Raw genomic sequence first — 19,077 nt, forward strand, 5'->3', positions numbered from 1 at the left:
CCACCCCACTCCGGCCTATCACCCTCACCTTGACCTCCTTCCACCTATCGCATTTCCAACGCCCCTCCCCCAAGTCCCTCCTCCCTACCTTTTATCTTAGCCTGCTGGACACACTTTCCTGCCCAATACTGATTCTTGGATCAATATCGCTACAACATATTATCTCATATAATCACACAACCGTTTGTCAGAGTTTGTTGTGTGCACATTGGATGCCATTTTCTTATATTCCAGCAGTAACTGTGCATGATTAGCTACTATAAAATGCTTTGAAATGTCTGGTAGTTACTACAATTGCTATTGAAATGCAAATCTTGCTTTGTTTTGCTTTTAATGGAAGATTTCAAAATTGTGAAAGTTTTGAGAAGGTAACTGGTGAATTATTAATCTCACTAGTGAGTGGATTTGTAAAAATAAGTACCATCTGCAGGAATTCCGCAATAACTTACTAAGGGTCCATCAGTGGTACCTTCTGTTCTCTGCCCACTAGAAGAGAAAAGACAGTAGACATATGAGAATGTCACCACCTGCAAGTTCCCCTCCAAGTCACACGTCATTCTGAGTTTGAAATGTATTGCCGTTCTTTGGGGGGCACAATAACTCAGTGGTTAGCACTGCCTCACTGCTGTCAGGTTTAATCCCAGCCTTGAGGGTGGCTGTCTGCGTGGAGTTGGCATGTTCACTCAGAGTCTGCATAGGTTTCCACTGGATGCTGTAGTTTCCTCTCACAGTTCAAAGATGTGTAGGTTAGGTGGCCATGATTTGGAGATGCCGGTGTTGAACTGGGAGGTACAAAGTTAAAAATCACACAAAACCAGGTTATAGTCCAACAGGTTTCCAATTAAACCTGTTGGACTATAACCTGGTGTTGTGTGATTTTTAACTAGATTAGGTGGATTAGCCCATGTTAAATTATTCCATAGTGACCAGGCTAGGTAGGTTAGCTATGGCAAATATAGGGTTTTGGGGATGAGGTAGGATTTGGTCTGATGCTGTTCGAAGGGTTGGTTTGGAATTGATGAGCTAAGTGGCCTCTTTCAAAACTGCAGGGATTCTTTCTTTCACTGTTTGTAGGTCAAAATACTGGAACTCCTTCCCTCAGTACTATGAATATGCATGAACTGTAGCAGTTCAAGGAAGCAGTTCACTGTCTCGTTCTGAAGGGCAATTAGGAATGGACAATAGATTCTGACTTTGCCAATGACGCTCAAATTCTAACCTTGACTGTTTGTTAAAAACCATGAAGTATCAGAGACTTAAACTTACCAATACCATTCATATACTAAGGAGGAAACTTAGAATAGTTCTTTCCTTCACATAGACATGGAATGCTTTACCATCAGTGTCCAGTAAGAGACAGATGACAGATCTGAATTAGCTGAAAAAATAAGGAACTCTAAAGGTGTTCACTATTATTAATGGATGAATTGCCCAACAACTTATGGTGAGGATTAAATAAGCTTTGCATTCTGAATTATAACAAGTCAGGGGACTTGTCTTGCTCTGCCACTAACCCACTCTCAAACTCCCTCTGCATTTCAAGATATTGATCCATTTACAAATTCAATGCCATTTAACTCATCACAGTATGTTAAGGTGGTTTTTCCACAATGTGAATGAGGAGTTTGTATTCTTCAACCTAACAATGAAATTATGTAATATATGATGTTTCATTCCCATAGGTAAAAAATTGTTAGAGATTTTTTAAATTTATAATTCACATTTATTAAATTATTTTCTTATTGTTTTTCCTTGTGTCCCTGTTTTTTTTCTGTCTAAATTAATTCTCTTGTCCCATTGCATTTTAAAAATTGTTAGAGATTTTTAAAATTTATAATTCACATTTATTAAATTATTTTCTTATTGTTTTTCCTTGTGTCCCTGTTTTTTTTTCTGTCTAAATTAATTCTCTTGTCCCATTGCATTTTATTTTTCATTTTGGGTTGATGACTCTAACACAATCAATTCATTTTCTGTCTTTCCTCATTTATTATGGGAAAAGCTGTTAGTCCTGTTGTTGAGAGTTCCCAAACGTTCTGCTGTTCTTGCTGCAAGGTTATCAGCTCCCATTTCCAATATGAGACAGCAAAAGAATTTTGAGCTGTCATTCGAGGGGAAAAGTCTTAATATCTAGGTACACTATACAATTCCTCAAAACAACAAATTTTGTGTTATTCAAATAAATTTACAGGGAATTGGGTAATACATGAAAAACAATACAAAAGGTCACCGGGAAAGGACTGGTAAATGAGATTAGACAAGATAACGCAATCTAAGGAACTAGCAGCAGCACAGGGCTCATGAACAGAACGGCTTCCTTCAGGGTTTATAGTGTCCATGACTCCTCCTTTGTTAATGGAGCCATTAATCAATAAATAATGCCAGAATTCTGGTCTCCTTCCTATCAGAAAGTTGTTGCGAAACCTGAAAAGGTTCAGAAAAGATTTACAAGGATGTTGCCAGGGTTGAAGGATTTGAGCTATCGGAAGAGGTTGAACAGGCTCGGGCTATTTTCCCTGGAGCATCAGAGGCTGAGGGGTAACCTTATAGAAGTTTATAAAATCATGAGGGGCTTGGATAGGATAAATAGACAAAATCTTTTCCCTGGGGCGGGGGAGTCTAGAACTAGAGGGCACAGGTTTAGGGTGAGAGGGGAAAGATATGAAAGAGACCTAAGGGGCAACCTTTTCACTCAGAGGGTGGTACATGTATGGAATGGGCTGCCAGAGGAAGTGGTGGAGGCTAGTACAATTGCAACATTTAAAAAGCATTTGGATGGGTATATGAATAGGAAGAGTTTAGAAGGATATGGGCTAAGTGCTGGCAGGTGGGACTAGATTGGGTTGGGATATCTGTTCGGCATGGACGAGTTGGACCGACAAGTCTGTTTCTGTGCTTTACATCTCTATGACTCTATAAGTCACATGACAACAGGTTATAGTCCAACAGGTTTATTTGAAATCACAAGCTTTCAGAGCACTGCTCCTTTATCAGATAATGAAGGCGCAGCCTTCTGAAAGCTTGTGATTTTAAACAAACCTGTTGGCCTATAACCTGGTATCGTGTGATTTCTGACTTTGTCCACCCCAGTCCAACACCAGCACCTCCACATCAATAAACAATGTAACAACTGCTTTAAAATGACAGATGTGAATGTGGATCAGTGGTGCTGGAAGAGCACAGCAATTCAGGCAGCATCCGAGGACAGGCAAAATCGACGTTTCGGGCAAAAGCCCTTCATCAGGAATAAAGGCAGAGAGCCTGAAGCGTGGAGAGATAAGCTAGAGGAGGGGGGGGGTGGGGAGAAAGTGGCATAGAGTACAATAGGTCAGTGGGCAAGGAGATGAAGGTGATCGGTCAGGGAGGAGAGGGTGGAGTGGATAGGTGGAAAAGAAGCTGGGCAGGTCGGACAAGTCCGGACAGGTCAGGGGACCGAGTTTCTGGAGGTTAGAAGCTAGGATGAGGTGGGGGAAGGGGAAATGAGGAAACTGTTAAAATCCACATTAATGCCCTGGGGTTGAAGTGTTCCGAGGCGGAAGATGAGGCGTTCTTCCTCCAGGCGTCTGGTGGTGAGGGAGCGGCGGTGGAGGAGGCCCAGCACCTCCATATCCTCGGCAGAGTGGGAGGGGGAGTTGAAATGTTGAGCCACGGGGCGGTTTGGTTGATTGGTGCGGGTGTCTCGGAGGTGTTCCCTAAAGCGCTCTGCTAGGAGGTGTCCAGTCTCCCCAATGTAGAGGAGACCGCATCGGGGGCAACGGATACAATAAATGATACTAGTGGATGTGCAGGTAAAAGTTTGATGGATGTGGAAGGCTCCTTTAGGTCCTTGGATGGAGGTGAGGGAGGAGGTGTGGGCGCAGGTTTTACAGTTCCTGCGGTGGGAGGGGATAGTGCCAGGATGGGAGGGTGGGTGGTAGGGGGGCGTGGACCTGACCAGGTAGTCACGGAGGGAACGGTCTTTGCGGAAGGCGGAGAGGGGTGGGGATGGAAATATATCCCTGGTGGTGGGGTCTGTTTGGAGGTGGCGGAAATGTCGGCGGATGATTTGGTTTATGCGAAGGTTGGTAGGGTGGAAGGTGAGCACCAGGGGCGTTCTGTCCTTGTTGCGGTTGGAGGGGTTGGGTCTGAGGGCGGAGGTGCGGGATGTGGATGAGATGTGTTGGAGGGAATCTTTAACCACGTGGGAAGGGAAATTGCGGTCTCTAAAGAAGGAGGCCATCTGGTGTGTTCTATGGTGGAACCGCTCCTCCTGGGAGCAGATACGGCGGAGGCGGAGGAATTGGGAATACGGGATGGCATTTTTGCAAGAGATAGGGTGGGAAGAGGTGAATGTGAGTTGAGTGTTGATAATGCATTAGAAACCCCCTGTGTGTTTCTACATTTGTATGTCTACTTTTCGCACCTAGTTTTAACAAACAAAGGCAAAATAGTGGAGACACTAAAAATCTGAATCAAACACAGAGAATGCTGGATAAACTCAACAAGTCTGGCAATGTCTGTGAAGAGAAAGAGAGATGCTCCTTAGCTGGATAAAGCCAGTCTACTTGTGCAGAAGTTCAAGTACTGAACTAAGTAATTTGTTAACCAGAGGTTCATCTCCCCCAAACCTGTCAAACCTGTTGAGTGATTGAAGAAATAGAGGATCAACTCTGGTCATCTTTATGGAAGCTAAATAATATTTTTCATAAATTGCAATGTGCCATGAAGCAACCAACTTAAATTCATTACATCTTATTTCCTACAAGGAGTCTGTTCAGCCTATTCTTCTTACTGAAGTACTATCCAATTAGTCCCACTGCCCTACCTTTTCTTCATACAGATTATTTTCTTTCAAATATTTCTATCTCTTTTGAACTTTATTAATGATTTTGCTTCCACCACTCTTTCAGGTCGTGCATTTTACATCATCATAACTTTTATCTCAAAAACCTCTCTTCAAATTGTCTTTGGTTCTTTTGTTAATTACATTATTCTGTGTCCCTTTGATTACTCATGCAGCTACCAATGAAAACTTGAATACTGTAAAGCTTGAATATTATTCACTGATGCAAATCATAAAACATACATATTTTCAATCATTTGAGAATGATTACAAACCAAGTGATTTTCTGTAAGTGTCATGAGGCTGATTGGTTTCCACAATAAAGTTAATGAATTATGGGGTCAGTTCCAACCCAGATGGCATGAATATATTGGTGACTGCAAAGGTTCGAATGTGTGATGGTTCAATTAGATGCCTCACAGATCTTTGGCTTCACTAAATCTGCTCAATGTCTACAGAATCTGCACTAATTAGACAATCTGGCCCCAGGCCATTCAGAAAATATAACTTGTTATGCAAGAACATAAGAAATGGGAGTAGGAGTAAATATTCAATTCTAACCCTGCTCCCCCAATCAATATGATCAAGGCTGAACTTTGACATCAACTCAATGTTCCCCTTCCTTATACCCATTTGACTTGACTCCTTTAATGCACAGAGATCTATCGATCTCAGTTTTGAATTGACTGAATATTCATTACCCTTTAAGGGAAAAATATGGCACTGTCTGAATCAACAAATTGATACTGACCTCAGTTTTAAATAGGTGGCTAGATTTTTTTCTCTTCCCTTGTCCAGCTCCTTATGTTCGCGATTCATCTTAGGCGTTACATCGTTATCAAAATGTCCAGTTTGCGGACATCAGTGCCTGCCCTTCACCAGGAATAAACAGTCCCTCTACACATCCATCCTCAATCAAGATGGTCTGAGGACTTTCTGCTTCTTCCTTGAGAGAAGGCCTGAACCGTTCCCTTCCATCACGCTCCTCCCCCATTCAATCTTGTCCATACTTCACCTTCAATTCCTCTCACTCTCTTCAGGCCAAAGATGTGGCCATGGGTACAATTGGACCTACTTAAGCCTGTCTCTTTGTGACTTATATGGAACATTCCTTGTTCCAGTCATAGAGTCATAGATTTACACTGCATGGAAACAGACCCTTCGAACCAACCTGATATCCTAAACTGAACCCATGCCAACCTGATATCCTAAACTGATCGAGTCCTATTTGCCAGCATTTGGCACATACCCCTCTAAACCATTCCTATTCATTTACCTATCCAGATGCGTTTTAAATTGTACCAGCCTCCACCCTTCCTCTGGCAGCTTGTTTTATGCAGGCATCACCCTGTGTGAAAAAGTTGCCCCTCGGGTGTCTTTTAAATCTTTTTGCCTTCCACCTGAAACCTATGCCCTCTCATTCTGGACTCCCCTGGGAAAAAGACCTTGTCTCTTTACCCTATCCATGACCCTCATGGTTTTATAGACCTATATAAGGTCACCCCTCAACCTCTGATGCTCCAGGGAAAAATTAGCCCCAGCCTATTCAGCCTCTCCCTGTAGCTCAAACGCTCCAACCTTAGCAACATCTTTGAAAATTTTTTCTGAATTCTTTCAAGTTTAAGAACATCTTTCCTATAGCAGGTGAACTGGAATTGAATGCAGTATTCTAAAATTGACCTCACCAATGTCCTGTACAGCTGCAACATGGCGTCCCAACTCCTATACTCAATGCACTGATCAATGAAAGCAAGCATACCAACCACCTTCTTCATCACCCTGTCTACCTGCAACTCCACTGTCAAGGAACAATGCACTTGCACCTTTCAGAACCTTTGTTCAGTAACACTCCCTGGGGCCCTACTATTATCTATATACGTCCTGCCCTGATTTACCTTACCAAAAGCAAAACCTCCTATTTATGTAAACTCCATCTGCCACTCCTCGGCCCATTGTCCCATCTGATCAAGGTCCCATTGTACTCTGAGATAACCTTCTTCACTGTCTACAACACAACCAATTTCAATGTCATCTGAAAACTTACTAACCGTATCTCCTATATTCACATCCAAATCATTTATATAAATGATGAAAAGCAGCACCGATCCTTGTGGCATCCCACTAGTCACAGGCTTCCAGTCTGAAAAATAATGCTCTACCACCACCCTCTGTCTTCTACCTTCAAGCCAATTTTGAATCCAATTGGCTAGCTCCCCTGCATTCCATCTGATCTAACTTTACTAACAAGCATACCATATGGAACCTTGTTGAACACCTTGCTAAAGTCCATATCGTCCTACTTGGAATCTTCCTTCCCATAGCTCTTTCTTCAGTCCTTCTCAACTTGTATTAGAAGAATTTTGCTTCCAATTTCCACCCTGCTCTCACCTCCACTTGATCTGTCTCTGGCTTCTCTCTTATCTGAAATCAACAAACACTAGAGATCACAGTGGTTCAGGCAGCATCCATGGAGCGAGAACAAACTAACTTTTTGAGTCTAGATGATTCTTCATCAGGGCTGATATGAAGTGTGGAGCATCTGTGCTCTAACTCTCTTCCTTTCTTCAGCATCTTGTTTCCGTTTATGGGATTAGGTGGCCGCCGATATCCATTACAAGTCCATTGACTCCCACAGTTACCTTGACTATATATCTTCGCACTATGCTTTACCCAGTTTCCTTGTCCCCCTCACATCTGTTCTGATTAAACATCTTCCATCAGGTTACCTCAGAAATGTCCACCTTTTTCCCCAGCTGAGGATTCCCAATGCCATGATTGACATGGCCCTCAGCTATGTCTGAACAATTCCCTGCTTTCGGAGCTCACTGTCCTTCCATTTACTTTCAACCCAAACAGTATCTATTCAAAGGATCAGAAGCTACCCTTTCCATTGCTTTGAGACAAATAACATCATCAGACACATATTCATCCCCTCTCCCTTGACAGGGATCGTTCCTTCCAGGATACCCTTGTCCACTCCTCCTTCACCCCCAACAAGTCCCCACATCCCATGGCAACTTCTGCTATAATCTAGGGAAGGTACAACAAAGTCTCTCCTCACCATCCAAGCCCTTGGATACATCTGCCAAGTGAAGTAGTGAGTCACCTGCACTTCATTCAATCTAGTCTACTGTATTCACTGCTCACAATGTGGTTTCCTGTAGACTAGGGAGGCAAAATACCGACTGGGTGACTGCTTTGTCACACATCATCTGTAAAATGACCTTAAGCTTTCAGTTGCCTGCCACTTCAACACAACATCATGTGTCCCTGTCAACATTTCTGTCTCAGACTTCTGCTGCAGTGCACCAGTCAGGATCAGTGCAAGATGGAGGAACAAAGCCTCATCTTCCACCTAGGCATATTATACCCTTAATATGAATTTATCAATTTTAGAACATGATCATCCTCCTCCATTTGGTTACCCTACCCTTCACTCACTAGGTCTTATCTTGTAGGGTTGCTCCCTGCACAGCCAACCCATTTTCAACTATTCACCCTTCTCATTAGCACCTTGCCCAACTTTCATTCTTGGTTTATCATCAGTCAGCTGTTTGCCTATCCCCTTTTCTCTCTCTGTCTCTTGTCTCCATCTCCATGTGCGGTAGTCACTTAATACCATCACCATTCCCCACCCCATTCCGACCCTGTCAGCAGCAGAATTACTAGCTATTGTCAGTTCTGATTAAAGATCACTGAATTTGAATGTTAACTTTGTTTTTCTCTCCACAGATTCTGCCAGACTTGTTGGGTTTCTCCAGCAATTTCTATGTTTGTAAATTTCACCTATCTCTAAACTTTGGTTTGACCTGAGTCTGTGTTGGTGGAGAAAATGGCAAATGCTCAATTATTTATTTTTAATAGTTTATTCTAATGTGAAAATTTACAAATATTGGTAACTTGCTTCCCTTTTAAGCTGAGTCAATGCTTCCAAATGAACTTACGACAAATGCCAGAACCCAGCACCTTTCCTTAAATTATCACACCAACAAATCCCAGTGAGCTTCTGCTGTGCAGTTAACTCTGCCTTCTTGTTCATTTTTGCTGCTCTGAACTGAAAAGTGCATTTCATAATGGTGACAAAGATTTTCACAAAATACCTCATCCTGGTTTTAGTGCTTTCTCAAGTAAAACTTCCATGAATAGTCCATTAAAACATGAAAGGAGTTTCAAAGAGGAAGATCTTGGCTATATGAAGTTAGTTTTATTTAAATTAAAAATAGGGTTCTCTGGGATTAACATCCATAAGGAATGTGGGACATAGTGGCTCAACTCTGTAGGCATATTTACATTTCTAGTCTGTAGACAAGTACTTATTATATGGTGTATTGTCTGTGTATTGAAGACGTTGCTTGATGCATGCACATCAAGGTTCATATGTTCAGTGGAATGCTGCGAGGCAACGTTTGGCCAATTTCTAAGTATTATCCACCACGAGCAATGTTTGCTTCTAAATGTTGACTTTTTTTTAAACATGAGTGTATTCCTGCTGGTGGACTGGCTATGTGCAAGAGGATGTTCATATGGCACGTAAATAGCAGCATAAACAGGCTTGATTTTATGCTTTAGATTCTATTCAGTTCTACATAACTTCTCTTTTCCATGTTCCGTACACTGAAATGCTGCAGATGAGTAATGGGACACTTTTTTTTTCCACTTTTTCTCCTCCTCATCAGCAGTTGTTTTCACTGTGAATATACGGTGTCCTATTGGGACTTAGGTGACAGAAGTTTCATGCTTCCACTTCACAGGGCTCTGATGTGTTAAAAGCAATAGGTAACAGTCAGGGTATTATTCATCCATTAACCCTTTAATTTTTGTAATGTGTTTCCACTGGATTTGATTTGACCTGAATTTACACCTCTGGCTGATCCAGGGTCCCAAGGTGAGAGGCCTTTTGTACGTCTAAAGGATTTGTGTTTCTTATTGACGTTCTAATTGATATCGATCAGAGGTACACATATTGGCAAAGTCCCTCATAAGCGAATGTTGTTCTAAAAGTGAAATCAAAATAACTGAAGGCAAAGTATTGATCCGGTTAGAAAGTTGGCTGAGCAGCAGAAGACAGAGAGCAACAATAAAGAGCAGCTACATTAATTGGTGTGATGTAAATAGTCTTGTTCTACCAGTAGGGACCTCAATAATTCAACATATTTATCAACAACTTAGACATGTACAAATTTGCCCATGCCACAAAGGTAAGTGGCATTATAAGCAGTGAAGATGGCAAAGTAAAATTATACAGAGAAATTGATATATTAAACTGCTTTAGGAAGAATATTGTGAAACCTGAAAGAGTTTCGAAGATATTTATAAGGATGATGCGAGGGTTGGAGGGTTTGAGCTACAGTGAGAGGCTGAATAGACTGGGGTTGTTTTCCCTAGAGCATCGGAGGCTGAAGGGTGACCTTATAGAGGTTTCTAAAATCATGAGGGACATGGATAGGATGAATAATCAAGGTCTTTTTCCGAGGGTAGGGAAGTCCAGGATGAGAGGACATATGTTTAAGGTGAAAGGGGAGACCTGAGGAGCAAATAATAAAGACCTGAGGAGCAAATATTTCACACAGAGGATTGGGCCTGTATAGTATGAGCTGTCAGAGGAGGTGGTGGAGGCGGGTATAAATACAACAATTAAAGGCATCTAGATGGGTAAATGAGTAGGAAGGGTTTCAAGGGGTATGGGCCAAAAGCTGGCAAATACAGTTAGACTTATTTAGGATGTCTGGTTGGCATGGACAAGTTGGACCAAAGGGTCTGTTTCCATGCTGTACAGCGCTATGACTCTAAGCGAATGGGCAAAAATGTGGCAAATGAATTTCAAATGTAGGCAAATGTGATGTTAACCACATTAAAAATACAGAAAAAATTTCATTTGTATAACAGCTCATGACTATGAGACATCTTGACCAATGAAGAACTTTTGAAATGTAGTGACTATTGTAATGTTTTGGAATATTGAATTATCTGTTTTTGTGATGCTGACTATCTGCTGTTAGTGGGAGCTCATGGTGTACAAATCAGCTGCCATGTTTCCCACTTTACAAAGGTGCAGTGTTAACTGCAAAGTTCTAAGTTCCTGTGGTTCTGAAAGATGCTACGGAAATACCAAGCATTTATTTCCTTTTTATATAACTTGTAAATTGAAAAAGAAAATGAGAAAACATGAATGACGGTAGCATGGCTACAAAATTCTTAAGAGAGAGAAACTAGAAAGTGTTGCATGCATGTTTTTCAGACTGGACGGATGTAACCAGGGAAATTCCCTACAGTACAGCACAGGCTGTTTTTGGTAGATATTAATGTCTTGGACTTGGGGATACAGAGCATAATTTCTAAATTTGCAGATGACAATTTTGGAAATATGGACAGCAAGGAAGCATTTATTGAGTTCAAGAGGACATATTCAGGCTAGAAAAAGTGGACAATTATGGAGCAGGTTAAACTCAATTCAAAAGTGTGAAATGATCTTTTTTGCAGGATGAATGAAAGGAAAGAATGCATGTCAAACGGTATATCTTTGGGAGTTGGTAAGCTCAGTTGGCTGGACAGCTAGTCTGTAATATAGAATAATAACAGCAAAATGAAATTAATTAATTGGGAGGCTCAGTAGTTAGCGCTGTTGCCTCACAATGCTAGGGATCTGGGTTCCATTCCAGTCTTGGGTGACTATCTGTGTGGAGTTTGCACATTCTGTGTCGGTATGGGTCTGCACAGGTCCTCTGGTTTCCTCTCACAATCCAAAGATTGGAGGCTAAATGAATGGGATAAATGCCCTCTGTCCATACTGTAAGGAGTCTATCAATCTAACTTTAAAGGAGGTGTAGGAACTGGGGATTTTTCCACATATTTTTGAAGGTGGCAAAGTTGATTAATAATGCAGCAAATATGTGTTATGGGTTATATAAATAGTGCCATAGGGCCGGATTCTTAAGAAGTCTTTCTGTCTCCATGAACCTTTAAAACTAGCAGGCAGGACCAGGTGTGAAAAAACCGACTCACATTTAAAGCATACTATTTATTTCCTCCAGCAGCAGGAAGAGGAAGGGACATAATTCATACAGGAGAGTAATCTGTACTTAGCAGGGCCATTAGAAGTCAGTGTTGAGTTCAAACAGACTCAATTTTGGCCTTTGCAAGACCTTATATCACGTTATGGGAGTCATGCATTGTTGTAATAGATATAAATACGCTTGAAGGGTTATAGAGTGTATATAACTGTCGTGGTCTGAAGGTTTTTAAAAAGCCAACTTTGCACTGGTTGTAGTCAGTCCTACCCATCCTTTACCTCCAGTACCCTATTCTGACTTTATAAATAGTGCCCTAAGTCGATCGCCTGTGCCATGCTGCTTTACATCCCAGTGGTCTTCTGCAAGTAATCTGAATCTTAAGCTATTATGCGTAATTGTAGTTTGTTTACTGAGTCTCGTTAGCACAGAATTCCACTGCATGGGCCTTGGCTCAGACTGTCAGTTGGCAAAGAGAGTTGAGACATTTCATCTCACTGCTAGCCCCTCATATTGTTGCTGTTTGCCTGGAAAGTTTTTGATTTGCAATACACAACCGACCATTCACAAAATATACAGATAGTGGGGACAGGAATTGAGTCAATTCATACCACCTGGATCTGTTCATGGTACAATACTCTCTCTGGAGACAGGGGTAAATGACTATGTCTTTGTTATAGACGTCAGATTATAAGCATAGAAATTGTACTGAGGAAACAATAGAGTCATCCGTTTATGTCCTGGTGTTTGTCTTCCATACCTTTGACCTCCAATCTCACCTCTAGGTATCAATGAGGAGCACACTCTTGTCTTTGAGTGGGGATGTACTGGATTTACGCCCCTCTCCAAAGACCTGATATGTATTCCAAGCTAATACTCCCGATATAGTACTTAGGGAGCACTGCATGAGACACAGTGAACTCTTACAATCTGAAACAATACTGAAGCAAATTCAAATGAAACTTTCAAGAGGGAATTGGATAAATTAAAGGGTTATGGGAAAACAGCTGGGGGAAGTGGGATGAAAATGGGCTGAATGAGTTCTTTCTGTAATTTAGGATTCTAAGAAGCATTGACACAATGATTTTTATAGAAATGTAAGTTACTGCTATCTTTAGCCCACTTATATCCATGTTATTAGAAACAGCAACCACAAATGAGCTAGAGGTGAAAACAATAATGAAGAGTTAGAAGAACTTGACATTTTCTATTCACAGCATCTGGATGCATGTTTTCTTTCTTAATTAATTTGATGTTAATGTTTGTGAAGTTTTTTTTTCCTCTGTGTGTTTATAATGCAGTGGCAAAGACAAGCTTGTGTTGGCAGCCAAGGGTCCTACCACTCTCTAAAAGCACCACCATCCCCTTGAGAAGAAGGAAAACTGCCACGCCTCCAACCCAACATGCCGAGGAGCCTAACAGGATCCCAATCACAACCATTCCTGAAGATTTCGAATCAGGAAAGACTTGAAAAACTGGGAGTTCTGTGACAAATACCTAATTTAAAAATTGGTTTCTCTCTCTTTCTCTCTCTATCTCTCTTGCTGTTTTAATTTTCCATGCATGGAGACATTGTATTCAGTTGCATGCTGGTTGGGCATTCATTTTATTGAATATATATATTATTTTGTGTGACACCAGATCACTCCCTGAGCAATCTGTGAGCCTGTGGTTTTGACAAGTTCTAGGTTCACCATGACCAGAATGAGTTCTGACACCAGTATTTATTTTAATTGGTCCTAATATGTGACTGTATTATTTGGTCTGTCTCTTAATTATAGCGACATCAAACACATGTCTGATGAAATGAAGCCAAAATTATTTTAATACAGGATATGCATGTTTTATTTATAGTAACAAGAGGTGCAATTTCTACTCCTGAGACAAATGTGGCATCACGTTATTGCATTCATCCAGGTTTTGGTGATATTCATTTTTAGGGAGGTGGGGGATTCTGTTTTCTTAATATTAACACAAATGGCAATTTAAATGTACTGTGATTTATTCTTTATAAACATGCGATATGTAAAAAGAAAATCAGTTCCTAATAAAAGAGACAGTTTTGACACAAACTTAATTGGCTTCTCGTCTTTACAGGTGATTGTACTAAGTTCTTCAGTTTTATTCATTAGCTTGCAAATTATTTACAGCACAGAAACAGGCCATTCAGCTCAACTGGTGATATTGTACAGCAGCCTGCTCTCTCTGTGCTTCATCCCATCATTACAATATGTTTTGTTCGTATTGTACAAAAGTAATATGAGGTGGGTAATCAAAATCTGATCTGAACAGGGAAAATGCTCAGAAAATTCAGCAAATTCAGCAAATTGGCGGCACAAATTGAGAAAGAGAGAAAAAAGACTTAATTGTGACCTTTCATTAGAAGACCTTCCAGTCCTTTCACCTTGTATTTTTTTGGCTCAACCTTAAATGCATCCACACCACTCACCTCAACAACTCAGCTATAGAACTTTGCACATTCTCATGAATTCCTTGATAAAGAAGTTTCAAATGAATTTCCTTGCTTAATTTATTGGTGACGGCAGGCAGGTTCCCTGGTCCAGTCGTAGGGCCAGCAGCAGTGTTGAACTGGTAGCCCCATCACTACAGGTTGGCACTATCCAGGCAGACAAATGGAATGGCACCGCGACAGGGACGAACATTCAGCTATACACATGCATGCAGCTGCACAGTTGAGGTGGAATGCTGCCTCTGACTGACTTCTGGTCAGCTCCCAATTGTTGCCAGTAATCATCTGCCTGGTTGCACTTGGCATGCAACCTCTGGACTGAAATTGAATGATGCTCTTGACTGATTGTGGTGGCATTCCCTCACTGATCTAAGGAGAGTAGCCTGGCAGCAAATCTGCAATATGAAGTGCCAGTGAGGTCCAAAGTACAGTTATGAACTATACACAGGTTAGTCTGAGACAGGCCATAATGAGCTGGCAAGGCTGGTGCTGCGGCAGTGCTGACTTTCATGGATGGAGGGTGCAAGCTGTTCCTGCCCACACAGCATCCCTGAGATGTTGAGGAATGCTAGCCATCATGGATGCCAGGGGAAGGTGCCAGTGAGCTGCCTCTGTCGGCTGAAACTTAACGAAACCAACATCTCACCAAAGAGATGTAAGTTTCAGCTCACTTTGATGACATGAGCCGATCAGATCTGGGAACTCTGAGATGAATAACTCATCTCCTGTCTCCTCAAAGCAATACAAGACACAAGTCAGGAGAGTGATGGCATTCTCCCCACTTGACTGGACGAATGCAGCTTCAACACCATGAAGGTCAACACCATGTAGGACAAAGAAACCTGCGTGATTGACCCATTCACCAGTTTAAACATTCACTGCCTCTATCTGTGCTGCACAGTGGCAGCAGTGTATACCATCTCCAAGATGCATTGCATTAAATCACCAAGGATCCTTTGCCTGTAACTTTTAAATAAGCAACATCTGCCACCTTGAAGAGCAAGGGCAAAAGATGCAAGGGAATGCTACCAGCTGCAAGTTATGCTCCACATCACTTACTAGTGTGACTATTATTTTAGCGTTCCTTCACTATTGCTGAGTTAAATTCCAAGAACTCCCTCCCTGGTAGCACAGCGCGTGTCCCCACACCCCAAGGATATGCTGTTAGAGATATCAGCTAACCATTATCTTCTCAATAGCAATTAGGAATGGACAATAGTGATGCCTACCTCCCATGAATAAATAAAAAATGGACAGCAAGACTAAAACAAGAAGATACAAATTAAAATAATTTGCAAAAATACCAGAGGTAGACAAAAAGAATTTTTACGCTGGGAGTTATGATCTAGAATGCTCTGACTAAAAGATTGATGGAAGTGGTTCAATAGTATCAATCTACATGAGAATTAGATAAGTGCTTCAAAGGGAAACATTTGCAGGGACATAGCAATAGAGCAGAGCAGTGGAGAACCAGTTGGATGCCTCTTTAAGTGAATAGCACAGATCAATCTTAAATATCTGTATGATAATAGAAACCCTATAGTGACACCATCTTAACCCCATGCAATAAATCTAGCAGGAGATGCTTTGCATATTTACTTAAAGTAACATATCCCAAAATTCAGTACATATGTAAAAGAGCAAACCAGTCAAAAAACTCTCACCATGCTGTTTTTTAATCTTTCCATTTTACCAACAAATAGACCAATGCAATCTATACAAATGAGTATTGAGAAAATATGATCAAGCACAATGTCTACTACTCACTTATTTGCCCATCAGAAATCATAGTGATGCAACTGGATGAAAGGCTTCTGGGTGTGCTGTATTTTTTGGATGAAATTACCCACACGTGGCTACCTTATGAGATAATACTGATCCAGCTTAATTTTGCTTTAAATTCTAACATCTTCACTGGCACTAAACCAAACACTACCCAGTTCTGAAATTGTACAAAGCGCACTCATTACAAATAAGTTTTTTTTTTATTCTTTTGTAGGATGTGCCCATTCCTAATTGCCCTCAAAATTGAATGGGTTTCAGAGATTCAGTTAAGAGTCAACCACATTGCTGTGGATCTGGAGTCACAGTTCGGCAGATTTCATTGCCTGCAGGGCATTAATGATCCGGGTGGGTTTTTGCAACAATCACTGATATTTGTTAAAGTCACCATCACTGACATAAATGTTATACTCCAGAATGATTAACTGAATTAACTTCCACTGGCTTCTATGGTTGGATAGGAGTCCGTGTCTCAGCGCATTAGTTTGAGTCTCTAGCTGGCTAGGCCAGTGCTGTTATCATTACATGACAATCTCCCCATTACTATGTGTGCATTTCTCCAGGAGAGTAATGAGCCTCTGGAATGTGCTCAAAGATAGATGGTGAGTGCTGACTCTCTGTCTCATTCCAAGAGTCAAAAGAGCTTCTTCCTCTCTGGGGAAGTGATAACATCATATTGAAGCTAAGTGTCTTTATAGATAACACTTGGTCCTTCTGATATGCTGGGCTAGTTTCAATTGTCTGAATGGGGAGGAGGGGTGGGGAAAAAGTTTCAGAGCACATTTCCCCATATTAATGTTTTTTCTCTGATATTCTGCCTTTCCTAGAATATTCCACGGCTGTGGAATGATGGAAGGGTGGCAAGTACTTAGGCACAATGGTTTAGCCATCATTGTGAGGTGCAGTCACAGTGGACCATCTGTTTTTATCCAAACAAGCAAGGTTGTATGTTCATATATTTAGGCGAGATAAAAGCAGCAAATGATGTTCTAGACACCATGTGATTATTCTGGTGGGTGCATGAAAAGATAGAGAGCCCACTGTGCAATGTAGCATGAGGATTCAAAATGCAGGAACATTCAGCTGTCAGTGAGCAGAATAAACAGGGCTTTTCTAAACTAAAGAAAAAAAAAATGGCTCAGTACACATGGAAAGAAGTTTCGAGAAATTAAACTTTAATACAACAATTATCTGTTTCTGCATCATCATGTAATTTTCTTACCAAGCGAGGAATGATTACTGATCAACAGGAAGAGTTGACAATCAAATCAGTTAAGCAATGCAGAATTCCAGGATCAATCAGCTGGTTTGCGATAATGTTTTATGTACATGCAGCCAATAATCCATTGTACTGTATGAGCTTTCAATGGAGGAAGTGCTAATGGCCCATTACTGCTAATCCAGTGAAAAAAAATCATCATCAAAGTGAGATTGATGGATTTCTGGGGATTGAACTGTATTATTGGATATTCTTTGGCAGTGGGTGTGGTTACTGTCAGTGTGATGAATTGGTGTCTGCAACGTTAAGTGAAACTTGTACTGCTCTAACTCGGCAGATCCAGGTAACTATAGTTCCAGGAAATTTTACAGATCAATGTGTTGTTATGGATGCCAGTAAATATCAGGCAATGAATCAATGTATTCAGCTGTGGCACAGTTCACAGTATCTTCCCCTTGAGTCACAACTCTCTGGGTTCAAGTTTCATACTAGGATATGAGCAAAAAAACATTAAGGTTGGCACTTCAGGATACAACTACAAAAGAGTTAAAATGTAGGGATTATAATCTCTGGGATGAAATGTTAACTGTGACCATGTCTATCCTCTCAAGTGGATACAGAAGAAGCCTTGGCACTATTTCAAAGAAGAGCAGAAATACTATCCCTAGTAACCTGGTTAGAGAAAAAAAACTGCAGATGCTGCAATCCAAGGTAGATGAGCAGAAGGCTGGAAGAACACAATAAACCAGGCAACATCAGGCAGTGGAGAAGTTGACATTTCAGGTGTAACCATTCTTCAGGACTGGGGTAGATGCAAGGAGAGCTGCAGATCGTGACAGGGTAGTGAAGTGGGGATAGGTAAAAACAGGTAGAAGTTACAACTTGTTGGTCAGTGGGAGGAATGAATCCAGTTTGGAGCAGTGGAAGGGGCTAGGAAGAGATTCGGGGGAAGGGAAGAGAAGTTATTTGAAATTGGAGAACTCAATGTTGAGTCCTCTGGGCTGCAGACTGCCCAAGTGGAAAGTGTGGTGTTGTTGTATAGTATTTTTAAAAAAAAAACAGTAACAAATTAAAAATACTATACATGAATGCACGAAGCATTAGAAATAAGATGGATGAGCTTGAGGCTCTTTTGGAAATTGGCAGATACAATATTGTGGGGATAACTGAGACGTGGCTTCAAGTGGACAGGGCCTGGGAAATGAATATTCAAGGCTACATGTGCTATCGTAAGGACAGACTGACGGGCAGTGGGGGTGGGATGGCCATGTTGGTAAGGGATGATATTCAGTCCCTTGCACGGGGAGGACCTAGAATCAGGGGATGTAGAGTCAGTGTGGATAGAGCTGAGAAATACTAAGGGTAAAAAGACACTCTTGGAAGTTATCTACAGGTCCCCAAACAGTAGTCTGGATGTCGGGTATAAGTTAAATCAGGAGCTGAAATTGGCCTGTCGCAGAGATGTTACTACAGTTGTTATGGGGGATTTCAACATGCAGGTAGACTGGGAGAATCAGGATGGTATTGGACCTCAAGAAAGAGACTTTGTGGAGTGCCTCAGAGATGGATTCTTAGAACAGCTGGTGCTGGAGCCTACCAGGGAGAAGGCAATTCTGGATCTGGTATTGTGCAATGAACCAGAATTGGTCAGGGACCTCGAAGTGAAGGAGCCATTGGGAAGTAGTGACCATAATACAATAAGCTTCAATCTGCAATTTGAGAGGGAGAGGGTACAATCGGAAGTGACAATATTTCTGTTGAATAAAGGGAACAATGG

The 19,077-nt window shown here is 41.3% G+C and overlaps 1 protein-coding gene across 1 annotated transcript in view; it reads left to right on the forward strand.

The window, feature by feature from the left end:
- Positions 1–13,890, forward strand: part of syt9b (synaptotagmin IXb) — a 104,656-nt gene extending 90,766 nt beyond the window's left edge. Inside the window, exon 7 of the mRNA XM_043705606.1 lies at positions 13,131–13,890. Within this exon, the coding sequence (XP_043561541.1) occupies positions 13,131–13,199 (69 nt within the window). The 3' untranslated portion in view covers positions 13,200–13,890. The remainder of the gene's footprint in view (positions 1–13,130) is intronic.
- Positions 13,891–19,077: the final 5,187 nt, after the last annotated feature.

Source organism: Chiloscyllium plagiosum, chromosome 16 (genome assembly GCF_004010195.1).
Source record: "Chiloscyllium plagiosum isolate BGI_BamShark_2017 chromosome 16, ASM401019v2, whole genome shotgun sequence".
In the NCBI taxonomy this organism is placed as follows: domain Eukaryota; kingdom Metazoa; phylum Chordata; class Chondrichthyes; order Orectolobiformes; family Hemiscylliidae; genus Chiloscyllium; species Chiloscyllium plagiosum.